Source organism: Camelina sativa, chromosome 20 (genome assembly GCF_000633955.1).
Source record: "Camelina sativa cultivar DH55 chromosome 20, Cs, whole genome shotgun sequence".
Lineage (NCBI taxonomy): Eukaryota > Viridiplantae > Streptophyta > Magnoliopsida > Brassicales > Brassicaceae > Camelina > Camelina sativa.
The window spans coordinates 13,514,765-13,539,632 of NC_025704.1; the positions used below are offsets into that span (position 1 = coordinate 13,514,765).

General features: G+C 36.0%; 4 protein-coding genes and 1 pseudogene across 7 annotated transcripts; 3 read left to right on the forward strand and 2 right to left on the reverse strand.

Annotated features, from left to right (window-relative positions):
• LOC104770710 (uncharacterized protein At5g08430-like) lies at positions 1,178–4,895 on the forward strand. The gene is made up of 8 exons (XM_010495167.1): positions 1,178–1,411; positions 1,592–2,207; positions 2,467–2,576; positions 2,868–2,927; positions 3,116–3,166; positions 3,357–3,427; positions 3,540–4,054; positions 4,342–4,895. Exons 2-8 carry the CDS (start codon positions 1,607–1,609, stop codon positions 4,743–4,745), a joined length of 1,812 nt encoding a protein of 603 aa, XP_010493469.1. The 5' UTR covers positions 1,178–1,411; positions 1,592–1,606; the 3' UTR covers positions 4,746–4,895.
• Positions 5,032–12,536, forward strand: LOC104770711. Of its 3 annotated transcripts, XM_010495168.1 has the most exons (22): positions 5,032–5,609; positions 5,894–5,956; positions 6,142–6,437; positions 6,554–6,653; positions 6,731–6,808; positions 7,343–7,402; positions 7,502–7,606; positions 7,887–7,997; positions 8,554–8,595; positions 8,740–8,853; positions 8,931–9,070; positions 9,282–9,317; positions 9,956–10,194; positions 10,264–10,385; positions 10,471–10,513; positions 10,620–10,711; positions 11,006–11,054; positions 11,272–11,342; positions 11,427–11,540; positions 11,650–11,750; positions 12,111–12,156; positions 12,336–12,536. In XM_010495168.1, the coding sequence occupies exons 1-22, from the start codon at positions 5,451–5,453 to the stop codon at positions 12,384–12,386; spliced, it is 2,232 nt and encodes a 743-aa protein (XP_010493470.1). In that variant the 5' UTR covers positions 5,032–5,450; the 3' UTR covers positions 12,387–12,536. The 3 variants fall into 3 exon arrangements, 2 of the variants coding, with proteins under 2 accessions (XP_010493470.1, XP_010493471.1); XM_010495169.1 differs by lacking the exon at positions 9,282–9,317; XR_764614.1 differs by lacking the exons at positions 11,427–11,540; positions 11,650–11,750; positions 12,111–12,156; positions 12,336–12,536 and having other exon boundaries at positions 10,620–10,771; positions 11,272–11,315.
• Positions 16,126–16,968, forward strand: LOC104772493 (agamous-like MADS-box protein AGL53). The gene has a single exon (XM_010497099.2). It carries the CDS (start codon positions 16,243–16,245, stop codon positions 16,918–16,920), a length of 678 nt encoding a protein of 225 aa, XP_010495401.1. The 5' UTR covers positions 16,126–16,242; the 3' UTR covers positions 16,921–16,968.
• On the reverse strand, positions 17,352–19,834 carry LOC104770712. 2 transcript variants are annotated; one of them, XM_010495170.2, is made up of 5 exons: positions 19,652–19,834; positions 18,562–19,427; positions 17,908–18,317; positions 17,724–17,793; positions 17,352–17,648 (listed from the first exon to the last, which is right to left on the reverse strand). In XM_010495170.2, exons 2-5 carry the CDS (start codon positions 19,314–19,316, stop codon positions 17,585–17,587), a joined length of 1,299 nt encoding a protein of 432 aa, XP_010493472.1. In that variant the 5' UTR covers positions 19,317–19,427; positions 19,652–19,834; the 3' UTR covers positions 17,352–17,584. The 2 variants fall into 2 exon arrangements, with proteins under 2 accessions (XP_010493472.1, XP_010493473.1); XM_010495171.2 differs by having other exon boundaries at positions 19,644–19,834.
• Positions 22,427–23,808, reverse strand: LOC104770713 (annotated as a pseudogene).

Sequence of the window (24,868 nt, forward strand, 5' to 3'; positions counted from 1 at the left end):
AATTGACAAAGGGATACACTCATACAGATAGTGTGAGTCGGGTCATCTCACAATGCTCTTGGCTTGAAGACAAGAAGCTTCACTTAGTACTTGACTTGGACGACACGCTTGTTTACACCATTAGAGTTTCAATGCTTTCTGAATCTGAAAGTATCTATTAAATATCCCACATCAATGATGGAATAGATTCTTGATTAGTATATATGGCAATCATTTTTTCTCATATGGTTTCACAGCCCATAATTATGATACATTCTTAATATGGTATCAGATTCTATAGTTAAGCCCAATAAGCAATTTCTTACATTTGTTTTCTTTATCTATGTAGCCCATATGTAGTCCATATAAATGGCATATTTTGTTGTGGTATTAGGTTTAGACAGTTTTCGTGTTAGACCATTTTTCACGCCTATCTCAAGAGAGACTATTAAATACTCCTTCCGTTTTAAAATATAGGATGTTTTAACTAAAACACCGCAGATTAAGAAGATATTAGTTTTAACAAGTTCAACAAATCAAAAATAATACTACATAATATAAAATACTAAACTAATCTAAAAATTGAATAGAAACTTGAAAACATCATATATTCTGAAACAAAAATCTCAAAACAAAGGGAGAGTATCTCATATTGTTGATGGAATATACTCTTAGGTAATATATAAATGATGTAACAAAACTTCTCCCTCTAATACCATATTAAGAATGTGATCCAACTAATTCTCTATATGAATTATCCAAATTCGAACAAATCTGAACCGAACCTGATCTAAAATTTGAACTCCCAGACCTAAATGTACTCATGAAATAAATTGATTTCATCAACAAATACTAGTGTAGTTTTTTTTTTTTTTTTTTTGATCAAAACTAGTGTAGTTTCTAAAGTCCTAATTTTATCTAATACTATATTAAGAATGTGGCCTAACTAATTCTCTATCCGAACCATCCAAATGCGAAAACGTTTGAACCTAATCCGATCCAAAATCCTAACGCCCAGACCTAATGTACTCTTGAAATAAAATGACTTCATCAGCAAATAGTGAAGTTTCTAAAATCCTAGTGCTATCTAGAATGTTCTGATGATTCGGATCGGGTAAGGGCTGCGTGACCCGACAAAAAAATAAAATAAAATGAATGCACACAACAAAATCGGATTATAGTCATAGAGAAGAAAAAAGAAAAGAGGGTCGAATAATAAAACAGTGTCTCCTTCGTCTCTAGCGGTGAGTTGCTCTCGAGTGTGTGATTCTCTCTGCTGCGACTCCTTCCGGATCATACATTCTACCGGAGCTTTGAGCTTTCCCGTCAAATTCCTTCTCGAGGGTTGTCACCGATTCAACGATTCTCACAGTTACAATCCTAAAGTTTCCGTCTTTATTCATTTGTGCCGTTTCATATACCCGTCATCAAGGTTTTGCATTTTCTTCTCTGTAAAGTGTATTCTCTCCTTCTCAATCGATTTTCGAAACTAATAATCTTGCTTAATGGAAGTTTCGTCGTAATGCTTTGCTTCTTCTAGGTTAATGTTTCTATGGAATGTTGATCGAAAAAGCTTTGACCTTTTTTTTCTTTTTGGGTTGAAACATCACAGGGTATAGCTTAGAGAATGGAGGACTCCAATGAAAAAGTGAAAAGTTCGAGTAGAAAGAGGTTTAGAAAACCTAAAAGTTTGGAATTTGATTGTTGGGGTTCGAAAAATCTCATTGAGTTTCTTCAGTCACTTGGTAGAGATACCACAAACAAGATACCTGAGAATGAAGTTACAACGATTGTGATGAGCTATATCCGGGAGAGAAACCGTGAAACTCCTTCTAAGAAGAAGAGAAAGACCGTAGCTTGCGATGACAAGTTGCGTTCGCTTTTTGGGACTACGAAGATCAATATAGTCAAAGTCCCTGATTTGGTAGAGAAGCATTATGCAGAGAATCAGGAGGACGAGTCATTCTTTGATTTTCTATACACTCCAGAGGATGATAAACAAGAAAAACAGAGATTGTCTCCATCAGATAAGGTGGCTAAACGGGCGAAGCAGGTTGTGCAAAAGCCTAAAGGCACTTTTGCTGCAATAGTGAGCGATAATGTGAAGCTTTTGTATTTGAGAAAGAGTTTACTTCAGGAACTAGCAAAGACTCCTGAAACTTTTGAGAGTAAAGTTGTGGGGACTTTTGTGAGGATCAAGAAACCCTGTCAGCTTGTTTACGTGACAGGTAATTTTCATCTCAACCCTGGTACCTGTACATAGCCTAGTTGGACAAGTCAAACATCAACATACTGTAGTTTCACTCCAACAACTCAAAAGTTCTGTAACTTCTTAGATTTGCCTGAGATTGAGTCCTATTCATTTGTGACTTACTTTTAACTTTTTTATCACTAATCTCATCTCTTAGATTGTCAGGTTCATCATATATATTTGGTCTGTTGTAGGAGGTTAAGTTCTCTCTCGTTTTTTGATTTCCTGTTAAGTAGGTGTGATGGAGGGAAATCCGATTGATGGTAATCTTCTTCAGGTTACAAATTATTCCTATTATCTAGAAGATGTTTTTGTCTCTTCCCTATCAGATGATGATTTTTCTCAGGTAAATTCTCAGAACTATGCCTGTTCTACTTTTGTCCTTCTTATCATTGACAATGTTAGGCAGAAAGTTAGTCGAAATAGTGTGAGTGTTTGTGTGTTTCAGACCATAAGTCCTCAGGTAGCCCTGTGTATTGACTAGTGGCTGTATATGGACTGATCTAATTTTGTAGTTATGTGAAGACGTACTATCTTATGCAATCTATCTTGTTTAAATAATGGCTAGTCAGATTTTACTTGACAGATAGTGCTTCCTATTTATGATTTTATAATAGCTTTACTTTAACTTTTGCAGGAGGAATGTGAAGAACTTCATCAGAGAATAAAAAATGGCTTTGCTAAGAGACTTACAGTTGTAAGTTTCTTTTTCTATTCAGTAGCTAATGGTACCTTATTTTGCAGCCTTGTTGTCTTTAGAGCTCTCTCTAGTAAATATTTGTATTGGTCGACATTTAACTCTTGCATTGCTCCTCATTTTGTTTATTATATTGCTTCTGTTTTATATTAAGTTCTATAATCAAAATCCACTTTAACCATGGACAGGCGGATGTGGAAGAAAAGGCTCGAAGTTTGCATGAAGATGTGACAAAACATGTATGTTGCTAATTTACTCTCTATTTGACATGATATTAAATATTTTCCCCATTCATTACCGCGTCTCTTATTTATCTCACAATTGAAAGTGACAATCAAGATAGCTCAGAAGATGATCAATCAATTCTCGGTTGTTATGTCAAATTGTATTTCCATAACTAACTCTCAACTTTTGGTGGGTGTCTTTTAGTGGCTTGCAAGAGAGCTTGTATTGTTACAAAGGCTTATTAATCAGGCTAATGAAAAGGGATGGCGAAGAGAATATCCTTTTCATAATCATAATCATTTTTATATACTTATAATTGAAGAATTACTATTGGGGAAGTGAGAGCGAGACTCTTTCTATATATTTTCCTTGACTTCTTAGCTATACACTATCCCAGTATCTGGACAAAAGAGAGCTTCTTGAGAATCCGGAAGAACAGTCGAGGCTATTGTGTGAAGTTCCTGAAGTTGTTGCAGAAGAAGTTGAACCTGAGAAAGTAGATGATGATAGGAATATTGAAAATGACCTCATTGTACCAAATCCTGAGGCTTCCCCCGAGGTTCATCAAAGTGACGGAAAACAACAACTGAGTGATTCACCAGCTTCTAGTGTCAAGAAAACTCTAGAAAATTTGGAGCTTCTTAAGAATTCGGAAGAACAGTTGAGGTTGTTCCATGAAGTTCCTGAAGTTGTTGTCGAAGAACTTGATCCTGAGTATGTAATTGATGATGAGAAGATAGAAAATGACTTCAGCGTACCATACCCTGATGCCTTCATTGAGGCTGATCAAAGTGACGAAGAAAAACAACTAAGTGATTCACCAGATTCTACTATCCAGAAAACTTTAGAAGGTTCGAAGCTCGGTAATGGAGAAGACCAACCAACATGCACTGCCTCTGCAGGTGCGTCCATCCTTTGTAACTTCAATTCATCGAGAAGACTTAAATTGGCTGGATTAATGATCATGCTCGTCCTTGCCTTTGTCCAAACGTGTTCAGATTGAACTACTTAACAAGATGAATGTGTCTTTACACTAATTAGATTAATTGAACATCATCTGGTTTTTATTCTTGTATTGTTCTGTTGGCTGGATTGAACCATTTCCTCCCGACTTGTTTATTCTTAATAGTTAACTAGATGGTATCCAAGGAGTTACAGGGATCTGTATTTTTGTTTGTGTGAATTCTAGGTAACAAAGATCTCCATGAAGATGTATTCGAGCCCCCAGCATATGACATCACACAGAACAAGGACTGTATCACTGAAGTCACTCATCAACAGTCAAGTATTCCTGTGATTGATCTCTCTAACCAACCTCAAGCTCAATCAAACCCCATAGAGATTATCGAATTAAGCGATGATGATGATGAGGATGATGACAAAGACAGTCGAGCTTACCAGAACTATGATCCAAAGAAGGTGATGTGGTTCTATGAATTCCCCAAAGGAAAAACACATGGACCATTTTCTCTCACAGCACTCAAAAGGTGGAACGAGGAAGAGTACTTTATTGACGTTCCAGATTTCAAAGAATGGAGGAAAGGAGAGAGTGCAGTGTTACTGACCAAACTCCTGCCGTACATCAAAACCTAATTAAAGAACTTGTGAAAGCTCAGAATCCTCTCAGTTTAGAAAGTGTGCAGTTTCTTAACTGACAAAACTTGTTTATTTAATCTAAATACAGTTGTTTCAGAACTTCGTGTACATGATGCACAGATTCTGACTTTTGTTATAAAAACTAGTCTCCCCTTAAAATTGTTAGATTCCTTAAATTATTTGAAAATCATAATGCTTGTTGCAAATAGTATTAGTTTTAGTAGGTAACAAATAAATAAATAGTGCAATGTATATATATAAAACCCAGAGGTCAGCACAACACTTTACTTACCAGTCCCAGAATTAAAAAACTGATAGAGAGAGAGAGATAATAAAAGGGAGAGAGATTGCTTGAAGAAGACGACGACGAAGACAAAGGAGGAAACTTTCTTCTCATTTCAATTAAAAAAACCAATTTTTATTTACTGGGCTTTTCGTGTTGTCGTGTGATTGCGCAATTGGTTCCTTATCATTTGCTCTCGCAATCATTATCATTTCTTCTAAAATCAACACGCTCAATTTTTCAATTTCATTCTCAGAAATTTCCTACCTTTTTGGGGTTAGTTCCTGTTTCATCCGTGAGATTCGATTGCTTTAAACGCCGCTCAGATGAGATCATGAGAATTAGAAAGAACAAAAGAGCGGAAATTAGACTTCTTTGGGATTCGATTGGGATTTAGTCAGCTTCCGAGTGAGCAGCTGATGATGGAGAATGGCCATGAGGAGAGATTGACCGAGAAATTTTCTGGTTTGGGACTTGAAGATGATTCTTCTCGCTCGCTTGAGAATGAGTTTAAGAACGACAACTTGTTTCAGGTTATCAAAGCTGTTGAAGCAGCAGAAACCACCATCAAGGAGCAGGTCTGGTTCTCTCTTTTGTGTCTTTTTTTTCTGATATTGTTTCAATTTGTGGGGATGTACTTGCTCAAATCCGTCCATTTCGAAACTTATGTATTGGGAAAGAGAAATAGCTGTGGATTCTGGCTAATGCCTAAGGGATAAATAAGTATCTTGAGTGTAGGATTCGTCGTCTCTTGGTCTCTTTAGCATTTGCCACCGCAAGACGATGGTTTTTGTTTGTCATTGAAGTAATTTGGCAATCTAAGATTGTGTTTTTTTTTGTTTTTTTTTTCTACTCTAAGCAGGTGGAGGAGAATAGCCGTTTAAAAGCTGAACTTGAGAGAAGTGCTCTGGAGCTGGCTAAATATGTAAGTAATTTATCTAGTTAAATGGAAAAGAGAGTATCTCTTCGGTCTATGTGATGACTTGCAGTCAGATATCTGTATTTTCGCAATTAGTGAGGATCCTTGTTTAGTTGTAATAATGCTTACCTTTTTAATCATTGGTGAATTTGTGATTTACATAGTAATCTTGTTTTTTGTTCTCCATCTAGAAATCAGATGATTCCTTTCCCCAAACATCTAATCTTGGAGATCACTCAAATACTGCCCTTGTGTCCCCTCTAGTTGACCAACCAGTTGACTGGAAGCAGAGTGTGATTAAGACTTCGGATACTGATTCATCAGGCATGCTGGTTGTTCACCCACATGTGAATGGTAATGGCGAAGAAGCTAATCTGAGTAATCGTTTTGAAAAGCTCTCTGAGGGAAATTTCGTTAATGGCATTGTCAGAGAAGCTATAAATGGTGCTGGTCCCTCTCAACTTGATTCTTCATTATCTCCTATGAGGTACTGAAACTAAAACTACCACTCTGCCGGGTGCTAAATTTACTTGTAAATCTTATGGTATAGACGAATTTCCACTGTCTAAAAGTGTATAATTCTCGAGATCTGATATCTGCTAGAATGCGGTTAGAAGGAGAGCATACAGTAGACATCAACTCGTCTGCTCATGGATCTGTGCCAGGTGATGGAGTAAATAATTCAGGCAATGCATGGAAGCAGGTCTCCATCAATCTAACTACGTCTTGGTTTCCTTGGTGTAAATAAAAAAGTTTTAACTTAACTATGTACTTATTCAGGACCTCATTCACAAGGTCCAGGAGCAGGAACAAGAAATTTCGCAGTTGAGTAAATATCTTACTGACTGTTCCGTTAAGGTGAGTCCTGTTCGACAAGGGAGATTTCGAGTCATTATTGGGAATTTATGTTACTTACTTTTGTGGTTCCTTGGGATTTATTTGTGATTGAGTCAGGTTTCATTTGTTGCTTATGGCTTTCTCTAGTTTTTTGCCCTTTATAAGTGAACAGAACAAGAAATGAAAATCATCTGTGGTTTGGATCAATAAAAGTTTGTCATAAACAAAGTAGGATATTCATGGGAAAAGATAGATTTGCTGCTACTTAGAGAGACCTGCAAGTATCCTACTCCGTTTCATAGGAGAAGCGGCAAACTCATATTGATCCAAACCAAAGATTATTTCTTAAGTGATTTTTATGTTCTCTTCGAAAGGGCACAAAAGAAGAGCAAAACCCTAAGCAATCAGCTCAACCACAAATAAAACCCAGACAACCATAAGAGTAAAAGGACATAATAAAACCTGTAGCCTTTTATGCTTGCTGTTGGTTCATCCCTTGCATTCTTTGTTAATTTTATGCTAAATCAGCTTACAAACATTTTATGTATTTTTTAGGAAGCCCAAATTCGCAATGAAAAATATGTTCTGGAAAAGCGAATTGCCTACATGCGTCTGGTTGGCCTTTCCTTTTTCTTTTTTTATTTACTTATCTGTTTTCATCTTGTATTTAATTTAATTGTTTGGAAGCTTAAAGATTCTTGCTGCTGTAACCAGGCATTTGATCAACAGCAACAAGATCTTGTTGATGCTTCATCAAAAGCTCTCTCTTACAGACAAGAGATAATTGAGGAAAATATACGCCTAACATATGCCTTACAGGTACTATCGTCTTGTGTATGTGGAATTACGGCAATAGTTGTCTTCTGGCATACGCCTAAATTCCTCATTTCTTTTTTCTTTGGTAACCATAAGTTATCCTCAGTTTCCATCAACTTGTTACCAAATGTTCATGGTTCAGTTTTTCAGACTAGGATTTGTCTCTCCCACCTCACTCTCATCATAATTTTTGATAACAACGTAGTGCAATTGGTATACACTTCTACGCAAAATCTGGTTAATTTTCAACCGAAGCCAATATGCCTTTTTCGAATCTTTCCAGGCTACACAGCAAGAGAGATCTGCATTTGTATCATACTTGTTACCTCTTTTATCGGAGTATTCTCTGCAACCACAGGTTTCTGATGCTCAGGCTATTGTTAGCAATGTGAAGGTCAGATCCGAAATCTAAAGTGCTGTCTCTTGCTATCTTTTATCCTTTGTTATAACTTGTGTTGGAATCTTACCTTTCTTGCTTTGTCATTCAGTTGTAATTTTTTACTTGCATACGGTAGCCTACTAGTTTGAGAGATTTTGTTGCATTGTATTAGACTTGACTTCAATAGTGGGGTACATCATCTTCCCTGGAAATGTTTCAAATTCACATCCCTTGAAATTCAGGAACTACAATATAATGTAAAGAATATTGCCTCTCAGCGGCATATTTTAAAACTGTGCATCGTTTTTAGTTTCCTATGCAAGTGACCATGACTTAAAGTCTCTTTCAGTTAATTTATGGAGTATCCTATATCGATGATTAACGGAGCTCGATTGACATAACTTTGAGCTTCATGGATAAGGAAGCACAAGCACTTGTTATCTTGTCTGTGAAACCTAGAATTTATGTGGATTCATGGAAACCATAAATCATAGAACTTGGATAGGAAGTTAATTGACTGATTATATATTATACCCTGCTTCGTTTTATAGCTATTGTCTTTTTTATTCAGGTTCTGTTTAAGCATCTACAAGAAAAGCTTCTTCTTACTGAGGTATGTTATCCGGGTATGGGCTTATCTGGTGTTAAATGTCAGTGTCTGCTTCATTTTTGACGGCAGTTTATTCCTGGCATTGAATCCGCTGTATTGCCTACTGACCTACGATAGATGCTTGTGTCTGATCTTTTCTTGTATTAGAGAAAGTTGAAGGAGTCAGAATATCAATTAGCACCTTGGCAGTCAGATGTGAACTACTCAAATAATTCCCCTTTGGCTCCACTACGCTCAGCTGGTGTAGCGTTAACCCACTCTGTACGTTCTTATTCTTTAGTGTTATATCATAAGCTTGAGTGAATTAAATCTTAAATTACTTCTTGTGTTTCCACCAGACAAAGGATTCCTTGTATTCCCATGATCACACAGCCGTAGACTGGAATTTGGAGCGCCAGCATCAAGATGAGCCAAGTAGCTCAGCTGTGAGGAATTACCACTTTGATGAGTCTAGTACGTTTTCACCTCTTGTTAACAGGTGAGTTTATCCCTGCAAAGATTACTATTCCAAACTATATGCAAACTAAGTGCACCCACTCTATATTTTATGAAGTCTACACATGTAGTTGCTAGAGCATTGTATACATCTATTGCAGTGGGGATCTTTCACATATAAAGTCACCCAAGGAGTTATCAGCAAAACATTTAGCTTCTTTCTCGTTTTGAGGGTTGGTCTTTCTCTTTCTTAGGGTTGGGTACCGCGAGGTGACCACATTTCACGTTAGGTAGGAACAAGTCTGTGACATCTTGCCTCTTTGTTTATCATTGACTCTTGACTCTTAAAGTTTTCTTACATGTTATTAAATTTAATTTGGCTGTGACTCTTGACTCTGACTGGTTTCTCTTGACTGGTAAAACACGCTAACACGTTATTTGATTTAGTTGGCTATGACTCTTGACAACGATTATTGGTTCTTGACTTGTACAACATGCTGACAAGTTATATGATTTAATTTAGCATAGACTCTTGAGGCTTGAGTCTTTCCTGCTGACTCAGAAAATTCCTAGTTCTAAGCCTATAGTTGGTATCCCTCTTCTGCACTTTGAGTGTTCATCGGCTTTTTCCTATGCTTACATTTTCTAACTTCGTGTTCGCTCTAGGCGATATGATGATTTCAGCTTTCAAAAGTATCAGATTAGTCATAGGCCTAATAAGGTTCTGTTCTTCTTTATGTGTCTTATTTATTGATCTCTCATAAGGTGGCATATCATTTAACTTGGTCCTTTTATTTTCTGTTTTTACCTTTATAAGTATTGTTAAATTACAACTTGGTCGTGCTCTCCTGGTTCTATGCACTTTAGTTATTGGTGGATAATTTTCTGCAATGTTGATCATAGTTTGATGGCCCTTCATGTGTACCAGTCAGTCGGCAGCATTTGAGATGCATGTGCAACCAGGTACGAGTATGGAAGAATCTCCTGGTCTGAAGCAAGCAGATGAAATTCCACCTAAGCATGTCCAATTTCGTGAGCCTATCAGCAAGACAGTGGTGGACGATGCCCATAATTCAGCATATGTGTCTGCGTTTGATGATCCAAGCTCCTCAAATTCTCCTCTTTTGTCCCCCGTTCTTGAAGAACCTTCTTCCTCCTTTTCTGAGGGTAATGATTAATAATACTATTCTCATTATGTTATTTCACTTGTCTCAATATTTGAACCACTGTTGACAGCTGGGGATGATGACCCGCTACCAGCTATAGAGGATCTCCAAATTTCAGGAGAACCTTATCCTGGACATGAGCTTCAAGCTTGTGGTTACTCCATTAATGGAACAACAAGTTGTAATTTTGAGGTGCGTATTAGACAGAAAACAGAATCGCTTTCTTATTTATGTTGAATTGCATCTAATCTATCTTCTTCTCTTCTTTAATTTGCAGTGGGTATGTCATCTAGAAGATGGATCTGTGAATTATATTGATGGTACATTCCCCTCCTGCTTACCATATCTTTATCCTCGAAGTTGTTCGTTCTCTTTTGTTTCTCATATGGATATAAGAATTTAGTCGTTAACGAATTTCTAATGCAGGAGCAAAGCAACCAAATTACCTTGTTACTGCCGATGATGTTGATTTATATCTTGCTATTGAAGTTCAGCCTTTGGATGACAGGAACCGAAAGGTTAATACGATTGAATGAATGAGTGTTTCTTTCCTGTGGATAGCGAAGATTAGGATTGTGGTATACTGGAATCTTCTTTATCTGGATTTTAGTTTCCTCAGTATTTTGTTTTGTGGGATGAATTTAATGCTAAAATACTGTTGGGGGAAAGATTTTTCCGTTGGACTGAAAGTAAATATATGATTTAAGACTTATGTTAGTTAGATGTGCTTACACTGTTGTTTACTGCTGACTTTTTTTTAAAAGTTTTTTTCATGTGGTTTGCAATATTCATTTGCTACTTTCTGATTTCAGGGGGAGCTTGTGAAGGTTTTTGCCAATGATAATTGCAAGATCACTTGCCGTAAGTTTATCCATTTACTTTGAGAATTATCCGCTTGAGTTCCTATAAAAGCAGGCTACTTGTCAGTTTACATCTTGATATTAAGATGTTAAGTCTTTTATGCTCGCTGAGCTGTTTCTGGTTGGTTGTGTAAGATATAGTGGTTCGCTTAAATCTGAAGCATTCTTCGAGAACTTAATAATATTTAGTAACAGTAATCCTCTTTTCATTTTCACAGTTCCAGAGATGCAGAGCAATATAGAGAAGACACTTCATACTGGCCATGCTTCATACAATGTTTTCCTTGCGGTATAACATTTGCCTTTTCAACTCACATATTTTGGCTATTATTCTCTGGCTTTTCTTGGATTATTTACATATGGCTTTGAACAGACTGGTTTCCTGGATATACGGGAAGCAGCTACGTTATCTATCAAGAGAGAAGGTTACAGCATCAAGTGTAATAACGATCTTATAGTTGCAGAAAAGTTCTCAGCTTCTACTGCTGTAAGACTTATGCCTTATTTGCTCCTGTCTTTTTGAGCGGTTTAATATGAATGGGGAAGGTTTCGAACTTTGAACTAATATTAGAATCCTTCTTGTGATACCTCTCTAGGTAACAATTCCGTTCGGGCAACCTGCAGAATTTGTTATCATTGGTTCTGATGGTAGTGAGTATTCCTTACGAACAGATAATGGATCGACAGACCTTATCGGGTAAGTAAAATTTCGCTTTCTTTCAAAGATGGACATAGACCATAAGAATGCTTCGAGTTTGAGGAGCGGCTCCTCAGGAGCCTGACAAAATTTAATTAGGTTATGAGTACTTAGTGTGTTTAAACGCCCATTTGTATCAATCAGCATATGCATCTCAGCTTGGTCAATTGGTTAGTGAGCTTGTCAGAAACTTGATCCGGATCAATCAGCATATGCTTGGTCCTATGATCCTTTACTAAATCTATGTATCTCAGTAGGATTAGACACTTAAAGAGTAGGTGATATATATCACACTTGTTTGCTATATGTATGTTGAATACTACACTATAACCTTTTAATCTTCTGTTATGTTTTTGGCAGCTCAAGAGATGAAATAGTACTCACCCTGAGATTATTAATCAAGAGGGTAATGTATTTTCAAAAGCATTGTATTCATTTTATCACTTTCTTTACAATCTCTAGAAGACAAAAATTGCAGCTTTCATAAAATCAGAGATAATAAATGTAGATACAATAATACAAAGACTTCAAGCTTCGTTTATAGAGAAGCAATTGCTGACTCGGGTCTGCTTATATTCGTTGCAGGCTCTGCTGAGGAAGAAGGGAAAAAAGAGAGTATTTTTGTTTAACAAGTGATGAGATTGTATATAACAATTTTTTTTGGCTCTCTGGCTCTTTTGTTAGCTGCAAATCAATTAGTTAGTTATAAGGCCTTTGTGACACAATTTATTCATGAGGAAAATGAATATTTGTTTATATAAAATAATCCCACTTAAGTTACATTTTGATCTCACAACAAATGTCACTGCTATGCAGTCGCATTACATTTTAAACAATTGGCCACATGGAGTATGTTACAAGGAAACTCGATTGCAAGCAAACTCGATTGCTTATGTCATTTTTAATATGGTTATTTTTTTTAAGCTATTAATAGAAACAATATATTGCTTCATACTCTTCCACTTTAAAATTATTATTGTGTTTTTTTTAATAATGTGTTGTTGTTTAGGCTACTCTTCCACCTTCATAGATGTTACTTTTCATTTTACTTTTTATTCAACCACAAATGAAAATGTTTAACTCATTTCATATATATTATATTTACTCAATCATATAAAGAAAAATTAGGATAAACTAAAAAAATCGTTAGGCTGAACTACAAAAATAAAATTAAATCAACTAAAATTATGAAGCAAGTCAATGACAAAAAGAAAACCAATATTTTATTTGAAAAAATATATCAATATTACAACATGATAAAAATAACTGCTTAACAAATTGGGAAAAATGCTAAAAAAAACCCGAAGTTATTTTTATTTGAACGTTTAATACCCAATAGTTTTGGATTGGAATAAAAATACACCAAATAATAAAAACGTGTCATTTAAAATCCAAAATAATAATCGTTGTTATTTTCATACCCACGATTTTTCAACAAAATCAAAATTCCCATTTTACCCTGGTTATCTAATTAATTATTATTTTTTAATATTATTTTTTTTGGTTTTCTATAAACCATATTAAACCGGTAGTAAATCCCGGTTATCTATTTATTTTTGTCTTTCTTCCTCCTCTCTCAAAATTTCGATATCTAAGGGGAAAAAGAACAGAGATCTGCGTAATCATTTAAGCTTTTCTTGGATAATTCCTCAGAGAAATCTCGATCATCAAACCGTAAGAAGCATTCATCACTGTAGACTCGACCAGCCGAACCGGAACATTTTCTCTCGAGCTCCACTCTGCTTTCGTTGAAGCAACGGCGACAATGGGAAACAGAAAGATCTTCGCGGCACTGTAGAAAGACATAGATGGGTGGAGATACATCTTTGGAGGAAGAAAGGACCCAAAGCTTGTCGTCGGAAATGAGATCATTGACGGAAGACATAGCTCTGAGGAGATCAACGTGGCGGCGACTAGGGTTTACAAGCTGTTGACCTAATAAAGGTTGACAATTGAGGAGAGATTTTGAAGAAGAAGAAGAGCCCACCGTCGGTAATAGTACAAGTAATGAAACCCATGCGAGGAATTGAGCGATCGACGCACAAATTTGCATTAGTAACCGACCGGCGCGTGATCATGAATCGTGAAGAACTATTCCCATATGCAAATCTAATGTTTCTGATAGAGTTCAGATTCTTGGTGAGAGAAATAACACTCCATAAAGGGTCATTAATAGCGGCGCCGTGAATCTCAAGCTGGGTAGCGAAACATCCGTCGACCACCGCACAACCACCGCATTGCTAAGAAGATTACAAAGCTTAATTTTTGTTTGCATTTTCTCTTATTGTTAAAATTGAAACTTGAGATATTGGGTTCAAATGATTACTAGTGTAAAGGCAGATCTCTGTTTTTTCTCCTTAGATATCAAAATTTTGAGAGAGAGGAGGAAGAAAGACAAAAATAAATAGATAACCGGGATTTACTATCGGTTTAATATGGTTTACAGAAAACCAAAAAAACTAATATTAAAAAATAATAATTAATTAGATAACCGGGGTAAAATAGGAATTTTGATTTTGTTGAAAAATCGTGGGTATGAAAATAACAATGATTATTATTTTGGATTTTAAATGACACGTTTTTATTATTTGATGTATTTTTATTCCAATCCAAAACCATTGGGTATTAAACGTCCAAATAAAAATAACTTCGGGTTTTTTTTGGCATTTTTCCCTTAACAAATTTATTATGCATTGAGAAAATTTAACAGTTTCAATAAATATAAGGACAAAAAATTTAATTTTTTTTCTTCTAAAAATGATAAACTAAATGAAAGTTCTTTTAAAGAAATTAAGAATCAGATTCTACTAAACACATAGCTAATTGAAAGTTCTTTTAACAACTTTGATCTTCCCATGGTGTTTCCTCCTCTGATGCAGACACAAACCCCACCACTTGTCCACTTTGATCAGTTTGCCGAGTGGAATCAGACTCTGTCGTCTTTTGCAGATCGAATGATGATCTCTTCTTACAACTGAATTAGGTCTTTGACTAGGTCAACAATTTATTAATTTCTATTATGTATATGATTATGAATATTAGATTATGAGTTTAACTCTGTTAGCAGTCTCTTCTTGTGGCCGATTTAGATAGATTTAGGGTTTGTTAGATTTATTTGCCAAGTAAGAATGTATTTTTTCTCTCAAGTTGCTAACATAGTTTTTGGCTTATTCTACTTTTTTTCTTTTCTTTTCTGAGTCGTAAATTTGAGTTTGATCAAACTAACTGCATATTAAGGGTTTTTATGCAATAGACATTGAATGTTAAATGTCCATAATTGATGCAGACAAGTAAACTAATTGAGTAAATTGAACCTTGTTTTTGTGGATGATCTATTTTATCATATAAAGAAAAATTAGGATGAACTAAGAAAAAGGTTAGGCTGAACTAAAAGAAAAAAAAATTAAATCAACTAAAATTATGAAGCAAGTCAATGACAAAAAGAAAACCAATATTTTATTCAATATTACAAACATGATAAAAATAACTGCTTAAGAAATTTATTATGCACAGTTTCAATAAATATAAGGACAAAAATTTTAATTTTGTTTTAAATGATAAACTAATTGAAAGTTCTCTTAAAGAAATTAAGAATCAGATTCAACTAAACACAGATCCAGTGATGCAGAGCAATATAGAGAAGACCTTTTATACTGGTCATGCTTCATACAATGTTTCCCTTGCGGTATAAGTAACATTTGCCATTTCAACTCAAATATATTTTTGGCTATGTAGTATTCTCTGGTTTTAATCCTTCACATGCATGTGGCTTTGAACAGAATGGTTACCTGGATATATGGTAAGCAGCTACGTTATCTATTGAGAGAGAAGGTTACAGCATCCAGTGTAGTAGTAATGGTCTCACAATTGCGGAAAAGTTCTCAGCTTCTACTACAGTAAGACTTATGCCTTATATGCTTCTGTCCTTTTTTTTTGACATAAAAGAGTTCATAGATAGCTTTGCATGTTGAAAGAGTTAAAGTTTATTCTAAAGAAAATTTCTACATGCATGTGAAGGATTAGCATTACCGGGTAAGTAGAAGTTAAGTTTCTTTCAAAGACCGTAAGAATGATTTGAGTTTGATGAGCCTGACAAAAGTTAATTAGGATCTAATACTAAGTACTTAGTGATTGTGAGATTGATTATATAGATACACTACTGATATATATAAATACTACAACGGTTAGTTTGACTTTAGAATAATGGAAATCGAATCCAATCCAGATTGCATTGTGACAACAAAACGCGTATATCATTATATCATTTAATGAAGAGAAATATGGAAATCGAATTTTCTACATAAATAAATAACCCTCTGAAGTTGTGTGTTTACCCTAATTCTCAAATTCTATATAATATAACCCAGAACCGTGTTGTCTTTTACCCTAGTAATTCTCAAAGATCGTCCTTCTTTATTTTCTCTCTGCCAAGCAACTAAAGCTTCTTCTTTTCTATTTTTTTCTCTCTGTAAACAAAGCTTCTTCTTCTGCAATGTCGACCAAGGACAAAACAAGGAGATCATTGTTGTCGGTGAGAAACCGAAAAAGTTTCAAGAAACAACCTAAGACAACAAATTTTGCTTTGAGAGAAAAGACCATGTATAAGAAAGCATCCGAGCTTTCGATCCTTTGTGATGTCGATGTCTGTGTTATATACTACAACCGTGACGGAGAACTCGTCGGGACATGGCCGGAAGATCAATCCAAGGTTCGAGACATGGCAGAGAGATACAGCAAACTCAACGATAGCGAGAGACGCAAGAAAAGCACAAACCTTTCTCAGTTTCTGAATAAGAAGACCGGCCTCAAAGACAAGAAGACATCTTTAGATATCAATGACAAGAGATTCTCTGAGAAACTTTTGGAGATGGAGGCTTCGTTAGAGAGTAATATACGGGTGTTACAAGATCAGCATCTTCGGGTGTTACAGAACCAGACAGAACAACCCGATCAGAACCCTCTGGTGTCTTCCGCTGGCTTCTTCACAACATTGATGAGCGGTGGTGCGTCAAAAACAGAGCAATACCTATCGACGCCTTCATCGACTCAACAACATCAGAGAAAAGTTTCATTCTTTCTCTATAACCATGACAATGGTAGCTTCTGTCAACTCCCTGACTCCTCTGTTTCTACCTTTGACCCATCGACGAAGTTACATTATGAGTTTTAACTCTTTTAGCAAAAAGTCTCGATTTAGTTATATTTAGGGTTTTGTTAGAAGTCGACAATTTTTGTTTGTTATCATCCTTTGAATTGTATGTTTTGCCAAGTATGAATGTACTATTTTTCTCTCAAGTTTCTAACATAGTCTTCTACTCTTTTTTTTTTCTGAGTCTGAGTCTTAAATTTGAGTTTGATCAAATTACTATATTAAGGGTTTTTATGCAATAGATCACATTGAATGTTAAACGTCTATAACTGATGCAGACAAGTAAACTAAATTGAGTAAATTGAACCTTGTTTCTGTGAATGATCTATTTTATCACTTTCGTTACAATCTCTACAAAACAAAAATCAGAGAGACAGTGACTGATTTGGTGCAGGCTCTGGCTTTTTTCAGCTGCAAAACAGTTAAGAGATAAGGACTTGTGAAACAATTCGTTCATATGAATAATAGTCAATCTTTGTTTATATAAAATGATAATCCCACTTAAGTTTACATTTGATCTCACTACAAATATGCATTACATTCTATTTTCGTGACCTGTTCGAGTACACTAAACCCTTGGCCACATGGACTATGTTACAAAGAAGAATGATAAGTCTTAGGAGATATGATACAACAAGAATGAAGTAACACAAGTATATTCCTAAAACCGAAATCAATCATACATTCATCTGTGTCGGAATTTAGGCCACACTGTGATAACTCCTGGTCTTGTCTCATCAAACCTGTACCTGTAAAGCAACATTCCATTCTTCAGTTGTTAGAAATATCGAATTGGAAGAGATAAAAAAGAGAGTTTGTTTCACCTGTTATCTTCAAAGAATGTCTTCACAGCCTGAGGAAGGGAAGCATGTCCCCGGCTGTGTTTACCAATACCTAATTAAAGGACATAGAACATTACTATCACAGATCTATGTGTGAAGCTTCTATTATATCTAAACAAGGGAAACATCAGTTCACTTGATGCTACATAAACAAAATTTGACATACCTGTTACAACCTGCAATGAGTTTCTTTGTTGCCTAGAAGAAGTTTTTTGACTGTCGCGGCCTTCCACATTTAATCTACCAACAGGCTCTTGTGATGCAGATCGCAGGACTGCATTCTTTGGCCTACCTCTATTTGGTGATACCGAACGGTTCACTGTGAATTGACCTTCTATCTCTTGCAAACGTTCTTGTAACGCTCGAACAGCTTCTGTTGCGTGGCGTCCATGCAGGTCCAACTTCCATATGTCGTTGTCCTTATTTGTTGTACCTATTATTTTTTTGGCTGCCTCAGCATTTAGCCTCTCAGCTGTTAACCAATCCTCTCTTGCTTTTTCTGAGTGCTGCTTGGCAGATGCATGATCATACCTCTGAAAAGCATTTTGGGCAGCTCTTGAATGGTTTGAGGCTGATCTGTTTAAAAGAAAAGAAGGGGAAATTTCTCAATAGCTGATGATAATTACATATTCAGCTCTGAAAATAAGACAGGGTTGATATGAGAAACCGACTAGTTGTCGCTTGAAATTTATGCATATAGTTTGGAATTTAAGCTCAAAATATGAACTCTGGATTCGGTCGACACAATTAATATAAACAGACTATGGAGTATGGACACAATAAACAACTCAATATAAAAAGGATACACGCCTTTGTGTACCTCATCATTTTGAGTGCATCCTTTCGATGATTCAAGTAGAGATCATCTTCTTCCCATTCAGGCTCTATAGGAAGGAACTGAAGCCGCTGAATGATACTATCTAGTTCAGAAATATCTTCAGAAAACTGTTGACTGTCAGATGCATTCACCGATAACGACCTTCCATCACTCTCTTGCAGATCATACTTGCCAGCATCTTCAAAAGTGGACCTAACAGTCATCTTCACCGAACCTGTAACACTTATTCCAAGTGTTCTACATCCAGAACTTTTGTTATTGATTGAAGCTGGCACCTCAGCTTCCTTATTGTTACCAGCAGGAACCATCCCTTCCAAAAATTCTAAAGCCATGTCAAAATTATCTTCAGTGGATAACAATACATCCCTTATCAAGCTCTCATCTGCCCAGCTGTTCATTTCCTTTAACTTCATCAAGGCTGAATCATGACTGTTTACCGGCAGAATCAAACTGCCAGGTTTGCTTCTAACTCCTCCAACGCTTTCTTGGTTTCCGCAATCCTTATTCTCTGTCAATGCCGGAAATCTCGAAGAAGGTAAGAGCACAGAGGAAAAAGACTTTTCAGAAGGTTCATGATTTCTTCTGTACTTTCCTCTAACATCTAGAAGAGATGTATTAACACTAGTCGAAACAGGCGGGAATGGATCATCCTCGACTTCGATTTCTAGACCTTGCTTCTGTCTCTGCTTGAGATCCAACGCAGTCCAACCAGATGATTTACCTTTCATCCATGACATCTTTGTATCAAACTAGCTCTCAGCGTTTGATCATATCTCATTCCCCATCACAGTAACAATATTATACTTCAAAGTTTCAGCCTTTTGAGGTACATAAGGGTGACTCAGGAACTGCAGAAACAAACCAAAACGCAAAACAATTTCTCAATGAACAATACAACTAGTCTACATTTAAATTAAACCTAGACAAGACAAACCCTACACAGTTCTGTAATTCAACAGAAGACAAAAGCACTGGTCCGGGAAAGAAAAAAATCAAAATCCCCCAAAATTTGGAAAAGGACATGACTTTTTAGAAGCTAAAGCGGCCGAAGAGGGTGGACTAACCGACTAACCTAAGGCCAATGATTGGAGCAGTTGAGGTTTGAATATGGTCGGAGGGTATTAGACGAGCCGGTGATAAAGATTGACGGAGAAGGGAAGCGATAAATTTTGCCGGCGGATGGAGGAGAGAGAGAGACGACGCTGCAGATTTGCATTTAATTGCGAAATTTGACCTTTCTCGAGTTTTTTTTTGAAATTTTGACCTCTTTTTCCTTGTCGTCAACATTGTTGACATTTAAACTTAGCCCTAGTGGGCCTTTACGGCCCATATTAGTCCGAACTTAAATCAGAACGAAGTCTTTTATTTTATACTAGCGTTACATAAGCCACGATAATTACAAACCCGACCTAAAAAATCAGTGCACTGTAAAATTGTCCTTCCACGTTCTTACAAACGTTCTTGTATTTGTATACAAATTATTTTTACCATTCAACAAGAATAGTTACATTACATATTGTTGGTGTTGGGTTTCGTCGATCAGAAGCCCACCCGATAGGTCCACTAAGACGCAAGCACGAACAGGACAAATGGGCCTGACAAAGGCCCATGAAGAGGAACCCGAGCCAAAGGACGGAGTCAACCTGGAGGAAAAGTTGGGATTGACGAGTCGAGATCGAGGGCAAGATTACAGGAGGACGTTTAGGAGAAATCTGGCGGAGAATGAAGTTTAAATATCGGATTAATGTAAAGGATTCGGGGGCATGTAATTTTTCTAGCAACTCAATACACGAAATCAATACAAAAGGTCCAATTCGCAGTTCTTCATTGTTCTTGTCGATTTGCACCGAAAGTCTGTCCAGATCCTGTTTCTTAATTTCTCTTTCTCAATTGTTGTTTCTGACTCCAACACATATGTAAAATTATATCAAACGAGAATATTAATACAAAATCTGTTTATATTAAAAAAAAAAAAAAAGAAGGGAAAAACAAAGTTAAGTGAATAAAAGAAAAAAAAAAACTGAAAATAGAATCATGAACAAACAAAAACAATTGATTAACTCACAAACGTGGAATTATAATAATGATATTAGAGAATGTAACCATAATATTTTTGTCATATTGGACACGTACGTGGCTATAGCATTTTTATCCGTATTCAGTCAGGCCGACTTTTAAATTTAGAAAGTAATTGTCAGTATCTCCAAGAAAGGAACAGTGCACCTAATAAGTCTGCTCTCACACCACTACTAAAACACACACGGATAAATATCATCTTGTCGACAAGAGACGGACGGTCCAATGAGTACTTAAACAAAGAATTACATTTTCACTTAAACAAATCATTTAATGTCCTCGCATAACGCACTTCAACGAAGGTTTCAACTTTCAATAAGGTGTGAAAAGAAGGTGTGAAAAGACACGAGCTACGTTTTCAACTTTCAATAATATCGATTTCAAACCTAATTGTTTAAATTGGTTGAAAAATGTAATGTTTGATCATTGATGTAATACTAAAAGTTTTCATTTCAAACATGAATTATGTAGGAAACGTACACGTCAAGCGCAAAGAAAAAAAAGGGTTTCCTTCCGTTTGGGTTTAGTGTTGTTTACATTAACCATTTACAAAAGAAATCTTGTTTTAAAATGTTTAAATTTGTAAGTTACTATTTTTAACAAGCTAAGCACACAATAAATATAAACGGAAAATACACAAACTCAAGCAAACAATCAAGAAATGAGAACGGTGATGAATATATATACATTTTACAAAATGGAAATATGTCTCGATGTAAATGTTATATACTAGTATATAAAAAAGAGCAAGTTGCATCATTTAATTTGTGTCAAATAAATAAATGATTTAAATTTGAATTATTTTTTTATGAATGATACAAAAAAATAAAATTTAACATCAATACAAATAACTGATGCCATCAGTAATCTGATTTACATCAATTCAGAATAATTGATATAAATTTATATTAATTTGCATCACTTTAAAATATTGATACAAAATATAATTTTACATCACTTAAACAATTGATATAATTTATAAATTATACTAACATTACTTAAAATAATTGATACAAATTTACATCAATAAAAAGTGATGTTAATTATATGAATTCACATCAATTATAAAAACTGATATAGCTATTTACTTGTTTATATCGATTAAACGAACTGATGTTATTTACTCTAGATTTGTATCAGTTAAGAAATTTGACGCTAATAAAACCAACATGCATAATAATTAACAAATAAAACTTGTAATTTAAATTGATGCAGTTTAAAACAAAAAAAGGAATATATCTCTTGAATATTGTAAAACTTGACACAAAATATTTGCATCATCAAATCATAAATCACTTTTATAAATGATGTAAAACTTATTTGCATCAATTATACATGATGCAAATATATAAAATAACTGATGTAATACAACCTTTTTTTTGTAGTGACTCAACACCCTAAATAGTTCAACGGATCGAAACAATTTACTACTTTGATTACAAAACTCAACAAGAGTCTTTTACAATACACTTAGCATCGACATTAACGAAGAGCCGTACTGGGAGTTAACTTCTCTGCTAGAAAAATGCATTAAATTGTGGCACTCTTCACCAAACTAACCTCAACAACTTATCTTTTCTTTAAGTGAGGGCATGGACTCACCTACCGGTGTTCTCGAATCTCATCACCGTACAAAACAATCAATTCCATTGTTTCTAATTTCTATTCTACTGTTCTACCCATATGGCCATATATAGTATTAAGTAACAACCGTGACAAGAACGATAGAAGCCTTTGTGTCGTTCATTAAGTTTACAATTTAAAAGATATATTGTCTCATAATGATTTTTCTTTTCCTTGAAACGTTGTGTACTACAACTACAAGTACAAAACCCGCACGTAGAACAAGTTCACAGAACAACACAATAACATGATGTAAACACAGATAAATCATACATAGGCCAAACACTAAATAGAATATAAAGCATAAGCATAGCTTAATACATTTATTTTATTTAATTAATTGAGCTAATAGGGTGATTAATTAAGCAGCTTTAGAGTGAAGCGACGCGCTCAGCAACAAAATCCTTAATCCGCATAATTAACTGGCCCGACTCCGGTAACTCAGGAAAGATATAAAACGCGTGGAACATGTTTGGATACTCGATTAACGTTGCTCGTTTCCCGGATAACTTTAACCACTCGTAGTAGCTTCTCTGCCAATCCTTTAACGGATCAAACCCAGCCACAACCACCATCGTCTCCGGGTACTCCAGATCCGATATATCCACTGCGTTTGGTCCTCCTACGTTAACCGCTTCGTGATCCCGGTTTACTCCTTCCGGTAACATCGCTTTCCAGCACCAATCTGCTCGATTTGACGATACCAAAGGAGCGTCGACGAGTTGTTTCTCCGCTTCAGTCCTCTTTTCTCCGCCGAAGAACGGTTGGATCTAGATCAGTCCGATCAGTTTCACGGCGGTGAAATTCCCCCTGCAAACTCGGACGGCGACGTTGTGCGCGATGTTTCCGCCGGCGCTGTCTCCGGCGAAGAAGCATCTAGACAGATCAGCGTTCGCCGGGAGGATGTTGCCGCGATTCTCATCGAGGTACTTGAGAACGTCGAAGCCGTCGTCGTACTGAGCTGGATAACGATGCTCCGGAGCGAGACGGTAATTGACGGAGACGACGTAAACCGGCAGTTTTCTAGCGAATCGCCGGCATACATTATCGTAAGGGTAAGCGTTAGGGCTGAGGAAAGCGAAACCGCCGCCGTGGAAGAAGACAACGACGGGGATTTTGTCGCCGGAGACGTGCGGTGTGAATAACCGGAACCAGAGGTCGCGGGAGGGATCAACGACGAAATCGGAGGTGGAGACGGAGTTGATGGGTTTAGGATTGGGAGGAGCACGGAAATCGAAGAGGCGGAGGAAACGGCGGTTGATAGTTCCGTCGGGACGTTGAGCGTTATCGGTGAAGGTTGAGATGACGGTGAGAGCGATTCTTGTTTTTAACGGAATCGTTAGTTTCTGGTTTGGTTGTGATGATTCTGTCGCCATTTTTTTTGTTTTTTCTTCTCCTCCGTGAAGATATTAATTAACGGATGGATTTGGAGAAAGTATAGTGCAACATTTTTAGAAGCTGTTATATATATATATGCTTTAGAGTATTTTGCCAGCTGTATTTTTTTTGGTTTGTTTTTTTGGTGACATTTATGGTTAGAATAACTGAGTAATGGAAATTATAGATTTGTATTAAGTGGTCAAAAATACTCAAATGGCATATCCACTTCTTGCAAGATCAGAACTCACAAGAGTAGGGGAATCTCAAATGAGTCTGATGAGGTCAAATCGTATCATACGAATACCGATTGATTCGTATGCAGCTGCTTATTTTGAAGAAATAATTGGCTTGGCTCCATTGATATGGCGCAGTCTCTTATTTTTTTTTTTTTAAGGTAACATGTAGACGTAAGGTGAAATATATATCAAATATTTTATTGTTCTATAGTGTTGATGAAGTCATTTTTCACATGGGCAACAGCGATAGAGTAATTCATAAGAACAGTAGACGTAATCAATGTACATCGTGAAGAGGGGGGTGGCAAAGTAATTTCTAAACGTCAGACACTTGCATCATCAACTGATTTTCAATCTCATTCAATTCTATGTTAAATTCAGCACTGGACATCACATGGGTAAATAAATTTGTAAAGTGATGATAATTTGGTAAAAACTCGGGGCTCTCTATCAGACAAAAGCCAAGGTAGGGAAATATCATATATGTATTGATTACTACCTCGTCGGTGGATCAAGATTCAAGAACATATATGCGTTTGTTTTATAAGGAATCTGATTTTGCTACAAGCTTATACGTTTTCAAGGATGATTTTCACTTAACATACCATGACTACGTTACTAGTAACATATAAGCCATATAGTGTTGTATGATGCATCAACATTCAAATAAGGAACCAATGCACTAGGTGATGAAGAGTTTGGTTGTCAAAACAAAAAAACTTGGTTTTATACAATTATGTTTAAAACTCATCTATATATATAAAGTTACCTTTTACTCATTCCTGGTGCTGCCACGTCAGCATTTCTTCTTTAGTCTTTTTGGGTCTAAGAGATAATTATTAGCCCACTAAACATTCATTCAAAAACAAACTTTTCCACATAATTTTATATCACAATCTGGCCAACGTCTCTGGACCCAAACTATTTCTTTAGCTTATAGATTAAACACCTAATAAGGCTTCTCCACATGCTGT